The sequence below is a fragment of the Oncorhynchus tshawytscha genome, linkage group LG07 (genome assembly GCF_018296145.1).
Source record: "Oncorhynchus tshawytscha isolate Ot180627B linkage group LG07, Otsh_v2.0, whole genome shotgun sequence".
Lineage (NCBI taxonomy): Eukaryota > Metazoa > Chordata > Actinopteri > Salmoniformes > Salmonidae > Oncorhynchus > Oncorhynchus tshawytscha.
In genome coordinates, this window is record NC_056435.1 from 65751910 (window position 1) to 65765097 (window position 13188).

The window sequence follows — 13188 nt, forward strand, 5'->3', positions numbered from 1 at the left end:
CATGTACGTGAGTCGATGCTTAGTTTCTCATTCTGTCCTGAGCCATTGTTTTGCTCTCTCTCTCTCTCCCCACCACTAGCCCACTCATCTCTTTCTCTACAACTAGCCCACTCATCTCTCTCTCTCCACCACTAGCCTAATCATCTCTCTCTCTCCACCACTAGCCCACTCATCTCTCTCTCCCCACCACTAGCCCACTCATCTCTCTCCCTCTCCACCACTAGCCCAATCATCTCTCTCTCTCTCCACCACTGGCCCACTCATCTCTCTCTCTCTACCACTGGCCCACTCATCTCTCTCTCCCCACCACTAGCTCACTCATCTCTCTCTCCACCACTAGCCCACACATCTCTCTCTCCACCACTTGCCCAACCATCTCTCTCTCTCCACCACTAGCCCACTAATCTCTCTCTCTCCACCACTAGCCCACTCATCTCTCTCTCCCCACCACTAGGCCACTCAACTCTCTATCCACCACTAGCCCACTCATCTCTCTCTCCACCACTAGCCCACTCATCTCTCTCTCTCCACCACTAGTCCACTCATCTCTCTCTCCCCGCCACTGGCCCACTCATCTTTCTCTCCACCAGTAGCCCACTCATCTCTCTCTCCACCACTAGCCCACTCATCTCTCTCTCCACCACTAGCCCACTCATCTCTCTCTCTCCACCACTAGCCCACTCATCTTTCTCTCTCTCTACCACTGGTCCACTCATCTCTCTCTCCACCACTAGCCCACTCATCTCTCTCTCTCCAATACTAGCTACTCATCTCTCTCTCTCCACCACTGGCCCGCTCTTCTCTCTCTCCACCACTAGCCCACTCATCTCTCTCTCTCCACCACTGGCCCACTCATCTCTCTCTCCACCACTAGCCCACTCATCTCTCTCGCTCCACCACTGTCCCGCTCATCTCTCTCTCCACCACTAGCCCACTCACTCATCTCTCTCTCTCCGCCACTAGCCCACTCATCTCTCTCTCTCGCTGTCTCACCTCCCCATCTCTTCAATCTGTACGTTAATCAGAAAGGAATTGCTCTGTGTAAGCTCTGTGTAGAGCCCACTCAGAGATAGAGACAATTGGTGTCATTTAGTAAAGTTTAGGCAAGTACCAATGATTCAAGGTTTTTAATTGAATGCCAAGCTCTTTTCCCTTGCCGGGGTTTATGTTAAAACGATGTACAGGTAAAAGTGCCACTCAAGCGTTGCCCACACAGAACACATTTTAGTGGTATTGTTATTAATGTGTGAGGCTCTCATTTCTTCTGGGCCAAAACCAAGGTCTCGCTCCAATCATGGAAAGGAGTTTTTTTTTGTTACATTTCCAGAATAGTGTCTGGACAAAAATAAGTACACAGAATCAAAATCAAATCTATGTCATGCAGTTTGACACAATCCTTCCTTGACTTTCACATGGTTTACTTCACGTGGAAGTGCTATTTATTTTGCATTATGAACAATCTAGTGAAGTGAATTCTGCCCTGAATACTGCAGTTATCACAGCCTGTAGGAGAGAGAGTGGGGGGAGAAGATGAGAGACATGAAAATGACAAAATCAAGGAAGAGAGCAAGAGAAAGACAGAGATAGGGGTTTATAAAGGCAGGAACTATACAGCATTTTGGAGATAGTGCATAGCTTTCACACTATGTTCCACTGAATGTTTGATCGAACCACCTGTTCTCACTGTGACCAGTTCACACCTGTCATACAGTAAGTACACAGCACAAACGCATCACCTTTATCAAGTGCACCCTCTTTTCATGTTTTCCTTCTCAGGCTGGTGGTTCCTGGTCCTCTGGCTGATGTCGTCCCCCACGACACCCCCCCCACCTCCCTTGGACATCGAGGGGAGCCTATGCCGTCAGATCACTCCTGGAATCCCGACGGAGTGGCGGTCGGCTCCAGTGCCTGGTGGACTGGGAAAGGTACGGTCCAGATGAGCGGTGTTGGATTCTGGTGGATGACATTCTAGATCCCAACATCATCTGAGATTTCTCTTTCAGGGCCGTCCTCTTGGCCGGTGTCATCCTGCGGCTGGAGACGCGCGTCAGGACATCGGGAGTGCAGTATTGATCTAACGGCATAGTCGGGATGAGGTAGTATTCTGTAACGTAGATGCAGGGAGTCAGGAAGCAAGTGCAGTCTGATGTGGACGTGACAGTCACGTTCACGTGCTATCAGAGTTATTGGTAATGAATAGTTCCAACTGCGAAGGTTCACTTGAACAATCCTCCAAGCTGGAATTACAAGTGGGAAAATTGGAGAAAATGTTGTTGCTCGAGTTGCCATGTTGTGATGTTTCACCACTGACCTTTTACCTTGTCAACAAAAAGATGACAACAAATCCATTTGAGACAACCTTATCAATATATATAATGGGCCTCCCGAGTGGTGAAGCGGTCTAAGACACTGTATCTCAGTACAAGAGGCATCACTGCAGTCCCTGGTTTGAATCCAGGCTGCAACACATCTGGCCGGGTTTGGGAGTCCCATAGTTGGCCGTGGTGGGCTGTCATTGTAAATAACAATTTGTTCTTAATTCAGTTGCCTTATTAAATAAAGGTTAACATATTGTCAATGTTAAGGAAGCTAGCTAACTTTATTATTAACAACATCAGCTAGATTATCTAGCAAGCTAAAATCCTATTGGTTGAAGAATTGTTGTTCTGACCAAAAAAGCACATGAATGAAACAAAGTCTTATAACTGACATCATAACTAGGAAATAGGAAGTTCTGGCGAGCATGTATATTTCATTAAATAACTAAAAACATCGTTAGCTTAACCGCTTGCCTGTAGGGAAATAACAAGTATGGGAAGACCAAACCAGAGGTTAGCAATAGTAACCATAGACATACTGAACAGTACATACTACATACAGCATTGTTGGAAACCCTAGTGGGAGTAACACAGGTTGTATAGGTTTCATTTCTCCTGACAGATTTGGGTCTGGGTCCAGAGATGCAGTTTATATAATATCCTACTGAATGCTAACTAATATTTTCAGTGTGCTTTGGAAGAGGAGAATACGGATTCCACATATATTATATATCTATTTGACAATTTCAAAATATAATAGTTTTAAATCTGTTGATGGCTGTTGGATAGTAGCAGAGGAAGGATGTCAGGTAGGAGGAGAAGGTAATATGAATATGGGTCACTGTAGCTGTCAGCCAATCGAATGGTTTATTCAACACTGTTGAGTGTCCTGTTTATTTTTTCTACATAATCTCAGCACCAAATCTCACATGTGCTGGTCAGCCGCTGGCCAGTAGAATGTGATGACTGTACTGATCAATTTTTGTATTTTATTTTAACTAGGCAATTCAGTTAAGAACAAATTCTTATTTACAATGACGGCCTACACCAGACGACGCTGGGCCAATTGTGCGCGGCCCTATGGGACTCCCAATCACAGCTGGTTGTGAAGTGACGCCTCTAGCACAGAGATGCACTGCCTTAGACTGCTGTGCCACAGAGGAGCCATCATGGAGTACAGATGCACTGCCTTAGACTGCTGTGCCACAGAGGAGCCATCATGGAGTACAGATACACTGCCTTAGACTGCTGTGCCACAGAGGAGCCATCATGGAGTACAGATACACTGCCTTAGACTGCTGTGCCACAGAGGAGCCATCATGGAGTACAGATGCACTGCCTTAGACTGCTGTGCCACAGAGGAGCCATCATGGAGCATAGATGCACTGCCTTAGACTGCTGTGCCACAGGGGAGCCATCATGGAGTACAGATGCACTTAGACTGCTGTGCCACAGAGGAGCCATCATGGAGTACAGATACACTGCCTTAGACTGCTGTGCCACAGAGGAGCCATCATGGAGTACAGATGCACTGCCTTAGACTGCTGTGCCACAGAGGAGCCATCATGGAGCATAGATGCACTGCCTTAGACTGCTGTGCCACAGGGGAGCCATCATGGAGTACAGATGCACTGCCTTAGACTGCTGTGCCACAGAGGAGCCATCATGGAGTACAGATGCACTGCCTTAGACTGTTGTGCCACAGAGGAGCCATCATGGAGTACAGATACACTGCCTTAGACTGCTGTGCCACAGAGGAGACATCATGGAGTACAGATGCACTGCCTTAGACTGCTGTGCCACAGGGGAGCCATCATGGAGTACAGATGCACTGCCTTAGACTGCTGTGCCACAGAGGAGCCATCATGGAGTACAGATACACTGCCTTAGACTGCTGTGCCACAGAGGAGCCATCATGGAGTACAGATGCACTGCCTTAGACTGCTGTGCCACAGAGGAGCCATCATGGAGCATAGATGCACTGCCTTAGACTGCTGGGCCACAGGGGAGCCATCATGGAGTACAGATGCACTGCCTTAGACTGCTGTGCCACAGAGGAGCCATCATGGAGTACAGATACACTGCCTTAGACTGCTGTGCCACAGAGGAGCCATCATGGAGTACAGATGCACTGCCTTAGACTGCTGTGCCACAGAGGAGCCATCATGGAGCATAGATGCACTGCCTTAGACTGCTGTGCCACAGGGGAGCCATCATGGAGTACAGATGCACTGCCTTAGACTGCTGTGCCACAGAGGAGCCATCATGGAGTACAGATACACTGCCTTAGACTGCTGTGCCACAGAGGAGCCATCATGGAGTACAGATGCACTGCCTTAGACTGCTGTGCCACAGTGGAGCCATCATGGAGCATAGATGCACTGCCTTAGACTGCTGTGCCACAGGGGAGCCATCATGGAGTACAGATGCACTGCCTTAGATGCTGCTGTGCCAGACTGCTGTGCCACAGACTGGAGCTGATGCACTGCCTTAGACTGTTGTGCCACACAGGAGCCATCATGGAGTACAGATGCACTGCCTGCTGTGCCAGAGCCATGCTGTGATACACTGCCTTAGAGCTGTGAGCCATCATGGAGTACAGATGCACTGCCTTAGACTGCTGTGCCACAGGGGAGCCATCATGAAGTACAGATGTACTGCCTTAGACTGCTGTGCCACAGAGGAGCCATCATGGAGTACAGATGCACTGCCTTAGACTGCTGTGCCACAGAGGAGACATCATGAAGTACAGATGCACTGCCTTAGAATGCTGTGCCACAGGGGAGCCATCATGGAGTACAGATACACTGCCTTAGACTGTTGTGCCACAGAGGAGCCATCATGGAGTACAGATGCACTGCCTTAGACTGCTGTGCCACAGGGGAGCCATCATGGAGTACAGATGCACTGCCTTAGAATGCTGTGCCACAGAGGAGACATCATGGAGTACAGATGCACTGCCTTAGACTGCTGTGCCACAGGGGAGCCATCATGGAGTACAGATGCACTGCCTTAGACTGCTGTGCCACAGAGGAGCCATCATGGAGTACAGATGCACTGCCTTAGACTGCTGTGCCACAGGGGAGCCATCATGAAGTACAGATGTACTGCCTTAGACTGCTGTGCCACAGAGGAGCCATCATGGAGTACAGATGCACTGCCTTAGACTGCTGTGCCACAGAGGAGACATCATGAAGTACAGATGCACTGCCTTAGACTGCTGTGCCACAGGGGAGCCATCATGGAGTACAGATGCACTGCCTTAGACTGCTGTGCTACAGAGGAGCCATCATGGAGTACAGATACACTGCCTTAGACTGCTGTGCCACAGAGGAGCCATCATGGAGTACAGATGCACTGCCTTAGACTGCTGTGCCACAGAGGAGCCATCATGGAGCATAGATGCACTGCCTTAGACTGCTGTGCCACAGAGGAGCCATCATGGAGTACAGATACACTGCCTTAGACTGCTGTGCCACAGAGGAGCCATCATGGAGTACAGATGCACTGCCTTAGACTGCTGTGCCACGGGGGAGCCATCATGTAGTACAGATACACTGCCTTAGACTGTTGTGCCACAGAGGAGCCATCATGGAGTACAGATGCACTGCCTTAGACTGCTGTGCCACAGGGGAGCCATCATGGAGTACAGATGCACTGCCTTAGACTGCTGTGCCACAGAGGAGACATCATGGAGTACAGATGCACTGCCTTAGACTGCTGTGCCACAGGGGAGCCATCATGGAGTACAGATGCACTGCCTTAGACTGCTGTCATGCCACAGAGGAGCCATCATGGAGTACAGATGCACACTGCCTTAGACTGCTGTGCCACAGAGGAGCCATCATGGAGTACAGATGCACTGCCTTAGACTGCTGTGCCACAGAGGAGCCATCATGGAGCATAGATGCACTACCTTAGACTGCTGTGCCACAGGGGAGCCATCATGGAGTACAGATGCACTGCCTTAGACTGCTGTGCCACAGAGGAGCCATCATGGAGTACAGATGCACTGCCTTAGACTGTTGTGCCACAGAGGAGCCATCATGGAGTACAGCTACACTGCCTTAGACTGCTGTGCCACAGGGGAGCCATCATGGAGTACAGATACACTGCCTTAGACTGTTGTGCCACAGAGGAGCCATCATGGAGTACAGATGCACTGCCTTAGACTGCTGTGCCACAGAGGAGCCATCATGGAGTATAGATGCACTGCCTTAGACTGCTGTGCCACAGAGGAGCCATCATGGAGTATAGATGCACTGCCTTAGACTGCTGTGCCACAGTGGAGCCATCATGGAGTATAGATGCACTGCATTAACCTCCTCTGTTAAGGTAATGGTGAAAGGTTAGCATGTCTTAGCCTTTTTTAAACTCTTTCAGGAAGGGTAAATAGTAATGTGTCCACTTCCTCATTAATAGGAGTGATGGGAAAGGGAGGAGAAGTTCTCCTGTCTGCCTGTGAATCTGCCCATCCATCGATCTGTCTTTAGCCACTCAGCCTCTTTGTCTTTTATTGACAACTGCACAGCTACAGGTACATTTATCTCAGGTCAAGTCATGATTGGACTAACAAGATAGATAGATGGGTGTTGCAATCAAAAATAAATAGCCTAATCAATACTCTTGATTAAGCCCATGTCATATATTTTCCATATTTACTGTAAGAATTGACGGGCTAGACCACAAACACTAGAACACAAACATGAACAAACAACTGAATTGTTTATTAATTTGCCTTTATGGTCATAATTATTATAATTGTAATACGTTGTGATAAAAACAATTAGGGGAGGTGATTAACACTTGATACCCAGACTGCAGGGAAGGTCTCTCACCTTTTCGTCAAGAGAGGGACAACACATCACACAACGGCCCCTTTAAGAGAGAGAGAGAGAGAGAGAGAGAGAGAGAGAGAGAGAGCAAAGGAGAGAGAGCAAAAGAGAGATAGAGGGCAGAGTGAGAGAGAAGAGAGAGAGAGAAGAGAGAGAGAGAGCAAAGGAGAGATAGAGGGCAGAGCGAGAGAGAAGAGAGAGATTTTCATTTTATTGTTAAGTGCGAGTCAGTTTGAGAAAGGTCTTTAAACTCAGAGGACCTGATGTGATTTTATTGTCTCATACTTCTGAATATCGGTTATGATGACAGCCAGATTAACATATTACGCGCTGTCACGAGATGAACTAAAACGATCACATCGGAGTCGGACCGAACCCAAAGAAGAGTCAACATCGTCTCGTGTGAATTACAACTTGAATAATCATTTTTTGCGGTAACATGTTACAGGTAGACACTTAAATGATCTTTTCTGTTTTCATAATATATATATATTTTTTACAAATTAGGTACAACATGCTCATTATAAAACATCTCATAGGCTAATTGTCTCTGAGTTGAATTCATAGCCTATGATCAAACTGGGCTGAAGTTCTTACCTTATAGACTGATGTGATTGTACAATAACAAATGTTGTCACTTTCTAAATAAGTACTTCTGAGATTACTTTCATTATTACTCAATTAGCCTATGCCAATTAATTTAGAGATTGAGTAACTTAGAACATAGTTAGTTAGATTTCTACTAAATGTGTTTGTATTCCCCAGTAGATCCAGACAGGTTAGAAGATGAAAATTCAATTGTTGAATGAAATCAAGAAAAACCTGTGGCGTAAATTGAGCCAATTACTTTTTCTAACAGAACATGTATTGATTCATATAGCATGTGTAGGTAAGATTAAATGGTAAATTGAATGTTCCCCATCAGGAAGGTATCATAACTGAGGATTGTTGCCCAGCAGGAAGGTATCATTATTGGCTGTTTGTTCCACAGCAGGAAGGTATCATTATGGCTGTTTGTTCCACAGCAGGAAGGTATCATTATGGCTGTTTGTTCCACAGCAGGAAGGTATCATTAATGGCTGTTTGTTCCACAGCAGAACTGTGATTTGTGCCAGTCTCCTGTTTTCTCCATCTCTTTCTTTCTTTCTCTCTCGCCATCACAGGAAATATATGTGATAAAAGCACTGGCTGGCCTGTCATCTCTCTCCCTCTCTCTCTCTCTCTCTCTCTCTCTCTCCTCTCCTCTCTCTCTCTCTCTCTCCCTCTCTCTCTCTCCCCTCTCTCCCCCTCCTCCCTCTCTCTCTCCCTCTCTCTCTCTCTCTCTCTCTCTCTCTCTCTCTCTCTCTCCCCCTCTCTCTCTCTCTCTCTCTCTCTCTCTCTCTCTCCCCTTTCTCTCTCTCCCTCTCTCTCTCTCTCTCTCTCTCTCTCTCTCTCTCTCTCTCTCTCTCTCTCTCTTCCTCTTCTCTCTCTCTCCTCTCTCTCTCTCTCTCTCTCTCTCTCTCTCTCCCTCTCTCTCTCTTTTTTTAATTGTTATTCCTGTGGAGTCCCCAAAATACAACAGTTGATTGTTTTCAAGTGTGTTAATTTGTGTGGTAGATTCCTCTGGATTACTGCGCTGTCTTCTAACTGTTATAATGGGTTTATAAGGTAATAATGTACTGAAGCCCATCTCTCTGTCTGTCAGGCAGATAGACAGACAGGCAGCACAGGGGACTCGCTCTAGTGTGTGTGTGTGCGTGTGTGTGTGTAGCCACCGCTCAGATTGACAACAACCAGAACCACAGGAGAGTAGTATTGTCAGTCCCCTATAAGGAACCAGAATGTGGGTCAGTGTGAGCTGTAAAATTGAAAACGTTCCCATATCTTCTGGTGGACTGAATGGGGAAAATAGATCATTTGTCATTATTAGTATGATTGTGATTCTATAAATAATTTTATAAAGTGTATATGCAATACAGCACATTTGAAATACATACCTAACTGAAATTTCAGCTTTGATTCTTACCAGATGACGAGAACAGTCACCATTTAGTAAGTAGGGCTTTTCCTGGTTAAGGTACATACAGTATGTTGGGTTCTTTCTTCGATAAACATGTTGTATTTTGTCCTCCTGTCAGAACTTTGATTTTCCTTGTTGAGCCTGGGGCAGCAGGGTAGCCTAGTGGTTAGAGCATTGGACTAGTAACTGGAAGGTTGCAAGTTCAAATCCCCGAGCTGACAAGATACAAATTTCTCGTTCTGCCCCTCAAATCTCTCATTCTTCCCCTTAACAGGCAGTTAACCCATCATTGAAAATAAGAATTTGTTCTTAACTGACTTGCTGACTTTTTCAAATTTAACTAGACAAGACAGTTAAGTACAAATACTTATTTACAATGACAGCCTAGTGGGTTAACTGCCTTGTTAACCCACTAGGCTGCTCGGGGATTCAAACCTGCTCGGGGATTCAATCCACCAACCTTCCAGTTACTGGCCCAATGCTCTAACCACTAGGCTACCCACCGCCCCCATCATGGAATATATGTGTGATTCTGACTGAGGAGTCTTGCTATCATAGTTAATGCCTGAGCTAGCAGATATACAACCCAGGCTGTTTTCAATCATGAGCTTAATACACAAATATATTTCTCCTGCAGTCATCCATCACATTCTGACTGAGGAGTCTAAGATAGTGTTGTGGTTTTACCGATAGTTTGTCTCCTTGCTGGACCAGCAGATTCTAACCAGGACTCATGGGTTTAATAAATTATCTTTTACTTTAACCCATCGCATTCTGACTGAAGTTTAATTTTCCTTGCTGGGCCAGAACCAACTGAGGCCACGTCTCGACCATGAGATAAACAAACGAGGAATATTCTTCTGCAGTTATGAATCAGACGTTTCCTTGCTGGGCCAGTAGATAGTCTACATAAAACCCAGTAGATAGCCTACATAAAACCCAGTAGATAGCCTACATAAAACCCAGTAGATAGCCTACATAAAACCCAGTAGATAGCCTACATAAAACCCAGTAGATACTTTACCCAGATTTTAACAAGGACTCGGACACGATTCGTTGGATTAATGTATACTTCTCGACAATCACCCACGTTTCAGAGGAGTCTAGCTACAGTATAGATTGCTTTCCCTGGCTGGGCAATACAATACATGTAGAGACCAGGCTAGGCCTGATAATGGAATAACCATGTTATACAGTCAGGTCCATCATTATTGGTAAAGATAATCGAAAGAAGACTGTATAAAATATATACTACAAATACTGAGATATTTTGTATGCAACAATTTAAAAAATATATATTTTATACTAATACATTTGCTCAGAGAAAAATATTTGTTTAACTATAGTAAAAAACTATAAGGGTGAAACTTATTGGCACCCCTGTTTTCAATAATTCAGGAGAAGAGGGATACCTAGTCAGTTCCACATTTAACACAACCCCTCTGAATCATTGAGGTGCAGGCGGCTGCCTTCATTGACGTCATCGGCACCCAGGGAACCAGTGGGTGCCTTGCTCAGTGGAAGAATAACAGATTTTTTACCTTGTCACCACGGGGATTAGACGCAGGCTACCCGCCAGGCTACCTGCTGCCCCTAACACCCTCCCCTTGTGCCCTTGTGAGGATAATGATTCTGAGCCTTTTTTAACAATGTTTTATGAGATTGGAGAACACATTGGGAGGGATCTTTCCAGATCCTTAATATCCTTTGTCTGCACAAATGCACCGCCCTCTTCAATTAAAACCAATTAAAAATGTTGATTTTGTGGTCAATACATTTTGTTGTTGTTGTTGTGGATTTTGATTTGTGCTTTCTGTTATTGTCTTGCTGGAAGATGCACTTGTGGCCAGGTGTCAGCCTCCTGGCAGAGGCAACAAGGTTTTTGGATCAAATGTCCTGGTACTTTGTAAAGTTTATGACGCCTTGGACGTTAACAAGAGCCCCAGGACGAGTGGAAGCAGAGTAGCCCCATAAAATCACCACCATATTTTACCGTAGGTATGAGGTACTTTTCTGGTATACGCTTCTACCACATACATGAAAATAGCTCTTTGGCCATGCACATCAGTGGTTGGTTTGAAACATAGTGACAGGCTATCTTCAACCCAGCTCAGTCCCCAGCTCAGTCCCCAGATCAGTCCCCAGCCCAGGCTGTGTCTGTCTGTGTCCCTTCCAGCTGTGACAATAGATAGCTCCAAACCGACCTAACATATGTCATGGGGCTTCCGAGTGGCGCAGTGGTCTAAGGCACTGCATCTCAGTGCTATAGGCGTTACTACAGACCCTGGTTTGATTCCAGGCTGTATCACAACTGGCTGTAATTGGAAGTCCCATAGGGCGACACAACCCATGCTCTGTGTCTCTTCCAGCTGTCTTCTTATTGACACGGTGAGGGAGGATTGATGTGTTGGTCTGTTATAGTGAATCAGCAGTGTTACTCAGACATCCATCTGATTGAGTCTCAAATGGCCCCCTATTTCCTGTATAGTGTACTAACCAGGGCTCTAGTCAACAGTAGTACACTATATAGGGAATAGGGGGCCATTTGGGATGCAGACCCTAATGTCTCTGGCTACTATAAACACTGAGATGTATTCTCACTAACATGATTAAGGATGATCTGTGGGGAGATTGATAGAATAATAGATAAATGAGAGTAAATTACTGAAATGTCATGCTTGTCAGATGTGTGTGGGAGGGAGGGAGGTTGACTGGGCACAAACTGGTTAAATCAATGTTGTTTCAATGTAATGTGTCAAAGTATTGCGACATGGAATCTATTTGGAAAATACATTTAGATTAGATAGATTTAAAAAAAAGTCAAACATTTGTACCATTTTGAAGATAACATTTAATTCACAGGATTATGTCACCATAGTAACCAATTTTCAACATCTTGTATAAAAATCTTATATAAAATATGTTGAATTTGTACCTTTTGAAACAACGTCAGATCATCAATGTAATATCCATGATAAGAAAAAAACTATAGGCTGGGCAGCAACCTCCTACTGGAGAGTTGATCTATCTACTGGTATCTCTTCGGTCTCCCATCCTGGGTTTTAACCAAGCCCAGCCTAGCTATTTGTCCCTGAATACAATGTATGAGCTAGTGTGAGAATGATTGTTGAGAAATTTCCACTTAATAGATTCATTGTTGCTAAATAAGTCATTCCAAAGGGTAGCTTCAACAGATCAAATTAAAAGTTACCATTCTTTATGTATTTAGGCCTATATAGCATTTTGGAAGTCATCGACAGCTATTGTTTAAATTCCTCCCAGGATTCAACTACAAACAGAAATTAGAATAGACCTAGGGTTTGGTTGATTTCCAATGGAATCTACAAGTTAATAATACATATTTGAGATTCACGTCTGTTGGATTCTGGATCCTCAAAGAATGCTGGTGGCCATAACAGAAGCCAAACTTGAGTTAGCTTGAGGGTGTGGTTTGATGTGGGTGTGTCCCTGCAACCACCAAGACACACCCATCTGTCAGAACATTGCCCGCAGGTGTTTCCCCCGACTCAATCACAACAAACAATCCTCCTGCAGGTTGAGTTCAATAACTAGTGAAATGGTTACCCAGACTATTTGCATTGCCCCCCACCCTGCCCTCTCCACACCACTGTCACTCTCTGTTGTCATCTATGCATAGTCACTTTAATTAACTCTACCTAGATGTACATACTACCTCAACTAACTGGTGCCCCCGCACATTGACACTGTACCAGCACCCCCCTGTATACAGTCGAAGTCGGAAGTTTACATACACTTAGGTTGGAGTCATTAAAAACTTGTTTTTTCAACCACTCCACAAATGTCTAGTTTTTGCAAGTCGGTTAGGATATCTACTTTGTGCATGACACAAGTCATTTTTCCAACAATTGCTTACAGACAGATTATTTAACTTATAATTCACTGTATCACAATTCCAGTGGGTCAGAAGTTTCCATGCACGAAGTTGACTGTGCCTATAAACAGCTTGGAAAATTTCAGAAAATGATGTCATGGCTTTAGAAGCTTCTGATAGGCT

General features: G+C 45.2%; 1 protein-coding gene across 1 annotated transcript in view; it reads left to right on the plus strand.

The window, feature by feature from the left end:
• Positions 1–13188, plus strand: part of LOC112240033 (leucine-rich repeat-containing protein 3-like) — a 36750-nt gene that overhangs the window by 3693 nt on the left and 19869 nt on the right. Inside the window, exon 2 of the mRNA XM_042323731.1 lies at positions 1777–1925. Within this exon, the coding sequence (XP_042179665.1) occupies positions 1777–1925 (149 nt within the window). The remainder of the gene's footprint in view (positions 1–1776; positions 1926–13188) is intronic.